At 40.1% G+C, this 4,164-nt stretch overlaps 1 protein-coding gene across 1 annotated transcript in view; it reads right to left on the bottom strand.

The window, feature by feature from the left end:
* Positions 1 to 876: 876 nt before the first annotated feature.
* The window catches only part of LOC137976064 (THO complex subunit 1-like), a 31,612-nt gene continuing 28,324 nt past the window's right edge, over positions 877 to 4,164 (bottom strand). Inside the window, exons 24-25 of the mRNA XM_068823330.1 lie at positions 1,700 to 1,733; positions 877 to 1,033 (exon numbers count right to left, since the gene is read on the bottom strand). Of these exons, the coding sequence (XP_068679431.1) occupies positions 1,002 to 1,033; positions 1,700 to 1,733 (66 nt within the window). The 3' untranslated portion in view covers positions 877 to 1,001. The remainder of the gene's footprint in view (positions 1,034 to 1,699; positions 1,734 to 4,164) is intronic.

The following is a 4,164-nucleotide window of genomic DNA, read 5'->3' as shown; positions in this document are numbered from 1 at the left end:
TTTTGTACTTTCACGAGGCAAGTATGCTGTGACGAAAGAAACAAAGTCGTGCATTTCTCATTTTACCATTTCGACATTTCGCGTGGAAGGGTGCGTTAGACATGAGATTGGAGAGGAAAAGCTTCATAACATCGTCTACAAACAGCAAACGTCAAGATACAATTTGCGTATGGCCAAATCAAGCATGTACACAAACGAAAGACTTTCCATAGTTTTATTGCAAGAGGTTCTCCTTGAAGAACAGAGGTGGTGAAGTGTCCCTATGCTACTTTTGTCCAATGATAATTAAGGTAAGGGTACAGGTTAGCGTTATTTTTAGCTTAGGATAAATACAGCTATTTATCCTTAATTGAGGAGAAGCAATTGGGGGACACTTTGTGATGTATTCCAAGACAATAGTGATGTTGAAGTTACTTCATGATGTTGATGATACTGATGTTGAAATTACTTCATGACGCTTATTCAAGTCGGTGTGCATCCAATTAGGGTCAATAGTGATCGTCCAGGCGAATGAAAAGGCATTGTTCTCACTAACATTTCGACAACCTTATAGTTGATATCCTGAAAGATGGTACTCATAGTGCGATAATGACCTTAACTGGCCTCAGGGACACTGTGACGTTACGCACATGACGTTGAAGTTGGGGAGAAGAGCAAGGGGACACTTCATGACGCTTACTGACAGGGGAGGGGATGGTCGATTTACTAATGGTTTTGAACAGTAGTAGTTTAATATGAGAGGGAAATAAATTCAGTCGAAAATCTTACACGAGATGTTTGGTGTCGTGCACCGTTAGGCGAATTTTCCTTTTCCTTTTCTGTGAAGCCGCGAAAAGAGAACGAAAAGAAAAGAGAGCGAAACACGTTACGTGGAAGTAAGGACCACAAATTTAAAACATTTATTAATTTAAAATATACATGTGTTAGGTAATGCACAAATCCTTAGAACAAGGTCAAATACTACTTCGAGGTCGCCATCGCTCACTAACATCATTTTAGCATCATGTCAAAGGCACTGTCGAGTCTGTGGTCCCTGCAAATCAATAGTCAGGCATGAAACTCTTTAAATAACCTATAGAATAGACGAATGTATCGAACTCACATCATACAGCTTAAGGGTTCCTTTGGATGTGAATAGTGAGACATCCTTTCTTTCTTAAATGTGTGGTTTGCAGTTTTTGGAAGAAATTTTGTTGCGAGAAACTTAAACAGTTGCAAAGAAAGCTGGAGAGAATCACAAAAAAACAACAATGCTCGACCAGACTCGAACTCATGACTGAGTGGTTTACCATCTGAGGCAGGCTGGTCAGTTGCAAGTTCAGCTCTCAGATTGTTTGGTATCACAGATGGTAGAGTGCAGCGCAATGGCATAGTCTACTCAGGCCTTGAGTTTTCCAGGCTTTCTTACCGGTTGGCAATAGCACAAGTGTCTCTCAACCGCGATGATCATTTGCACATCAAGTAATAGAAAGGTTGCACAGGTTCCAGAGAACCCTGACAACCAACACTATTATCAACAGTCTTAAATTAAGCACACTTTGCCTTGGAAAAGAAAAGGAAAATGAAAAGGATGGCAACTACTTCTGTGTCCGTGTACAGCAGTTTTTACCCTGGAACTTTCATAACTCTTAATAGGATTACTTGTCACGAGAAAATAGCCATATGTTTTCAAAGAAACATCACAACTAAAGAGACTCACCATTTACGGCAATACCATCCTCGCTCTTTAGGTTCTGAAAATAGTCATATGGTAAAAATAGAAACTTCAACTGAACTAATGCTGTGGTAACAAATCTCTTTCAGTTTTAAGCACACCTAAACTCAAATATTTTTCCTTCCTAATATAAATCTACCCATCCAAAGGAAACATATGTCACCATTGTTACCCAAAATTTCGCTTTTTCTATGCCGTGCAAGCCACGTAAACTTGGCAGAGCAAACGGTTATTTGGACGCACGACCGTGATGTGAGAGGCATGAGTCTAATCTCGATTTTACGTCACAAACTGCTTTGCAATGCAAAATTTCTTTGAAAACAGGAATGCAAGGCAGTTTGTGACGTAAAATCGTTTTCTTTTGTTTCGGTGGAAAAATCACTGATCAAGTGAGTGAAGCACTCTATTGCGTCAGCTCCTATTCGGTTGAACTAGGAGCAAACAACTCCCATACTAAGCCTATGTCACGGCCTTTTGCAGACCGATCTATTTTTTGACTACCTCTGACGCAATGACGCCTAGATAGTTTCTTGTGATTGGTCATCGGGCTCCCACGGAAGGAGTCTCATTCACGGGAAATTCAATCTAAAAGTAAATCGGTCTGTGAAAACGCCGTGACAGCAATATATGATATGGGAGTTCCTCTCTCCTACTCATGGGCTCCTAGTTGAACGGAGTTCCATGTCGTTCACCTAACTTCTTGGGTGAGAATTTTGTAACCAACGAAAAATACGTCTACAGCTTACTTCTTGTAAGTTAAGAGAGACCTGCGCAATTCCCGGGTTCAGTCGCATGTGTTACGATATTATTTGCGAATAATGATGTCCGGCTCCCGTACGAATAGCCACAACGGTATTAAAATACCAATAGGCCAGTTCCGAGTTCATGGCTGCTTCCTCTTCAAAGCGAGTCTAAGTGCGAAGTTTTTCTTATGAAAATTAGTTTTTATTCATATGTAAAGTAGAACCAATTACTATCACAAAAACTTCGCACTTAGACTCGCTTTGAAGAGCAGGCAGCCATGAACTCGGAAATAGCCTATTACTTGATGTCGGGAAAATCGTCTATAACAATACTAATAAATCGTGTCAGAATACTGAACAAAAAAACTTAAATTAATGAAGGAGATGTTAGATGTTAACCCTGGTAAATGATGAGATGTGACTCCGGGATAATCGGGAAAATTTGAGTGCTCCTTTGACGGCGTCGAAGCTACGACCTTCCGAATATTTTCCTGTCCCGCCCGACCTTAAAGGAGCAGTGTCACCGGTGGCGCATGCGTGACAGCATGCCAAAATTTTTGAAAAAGTTTGCCAACTTTTTCAAAGGAGTGTGTGGGTGTGAATATCTTACACAATCAAAGCTATCCGTGGTCACTTTAGTGAACCAAGTATCCTGTGGCGTTCAAAAACAAATTAACTATATATTCGTTGGCGTTCTTTGCTCCTTTTTTCTTTGATTTTGTTGTTTGGAAAGGGTTTTGATTGTATGTTACCATGTCGAGTCGTGGCGGCCATCGAGCTGGAACCGGACAAATAGTGATTCATTCTCCTCAAGAAAGCAAAAGAAGAACAGTCAAAATACCAATACAGCATCTACAATGAAGAGACACTTTTTAAGACGTGAATTCATGAGAAATTCGACGTATGGTGTAATCGAAGTGCAAGCTGTTTCACTATTACCAAGGATCGAAGTCCATCTTCGTATTTCATTTCTAGCGAGTCGCTTAAATGACAAAGATCACAACATCGTCGTTACTTGATAACACGTTTCCTATCTTCACTCTAAAATGTCTATTTGAATATTTTGAAGAAAAAGCTGAGAGGAACTGGATGAACTGGTTGTGTTTATTTGTTGCACGAATTATAAGAACCGCAAGCGGTGAGTAAAACACGGCTGAATGTTTTCGCTGCTTATCGCCTTTCGACTTCAAAGTCGTCTCTTGGAAATAAATGCACTCTCTTTCAGCTTTGGAATGGCATGTTAATCTTGATAATATGTCTGGTTTATCGCAGAGAAAAAAAATCTTTATTTGTGAGTGCTTGAACCGCCGACAGTGTTCCCGGTCACACTTCACTGAATTCAACTGTCACGCATAAAACAAACATGGCATCATATTTGTGTTCGATTTTATTTCTTGGACTCCAGATCATCGATAATTGATAAATGTGCATTTTACTTCTATTCTAAAGCCGTATTTAGTCTAGACTTAAACAGAAAAAGCAAAAAAATTAACGTCTGTTAAAAGGTGTGTGTGTGAAAATACTGCGCATGCCATCCCATGACACTGCCCCTTTAACTCAGTCAATAAGCATTCTACCTCACTGTCACGTGACTTGAGATTGTATGAGATATGCGCTGCGCATGTACCGATCACTTGATGCGTTTGATTCATTGGTCGCAGGTCGCCTTTCGTACGTCTCCGTTTCTTTGATGTTTTGAAGTTAAGT

The sequence above is a fragment of the Montipora foliosa genome, chromosome 11 (genome assembly GCF_036669935.1).
Source record: "Montipora foliosa isolate CH-2021 chromosome 11, ASM3666993v2, whole genome shotgun sequence".
In the NCBI taxonomy this organism is placed as follows: domain Eukaryota; kingdom Metazoa; phylum Cnidaria; class Anthozoa; order Scleractinia; family Acroporidae; genus Montipora; species Montipora foliosa.
Note: the sequence above shows the minus strand (reverse complement) of the source record. Positions and strands in the feature narration are given on the sequence as shown.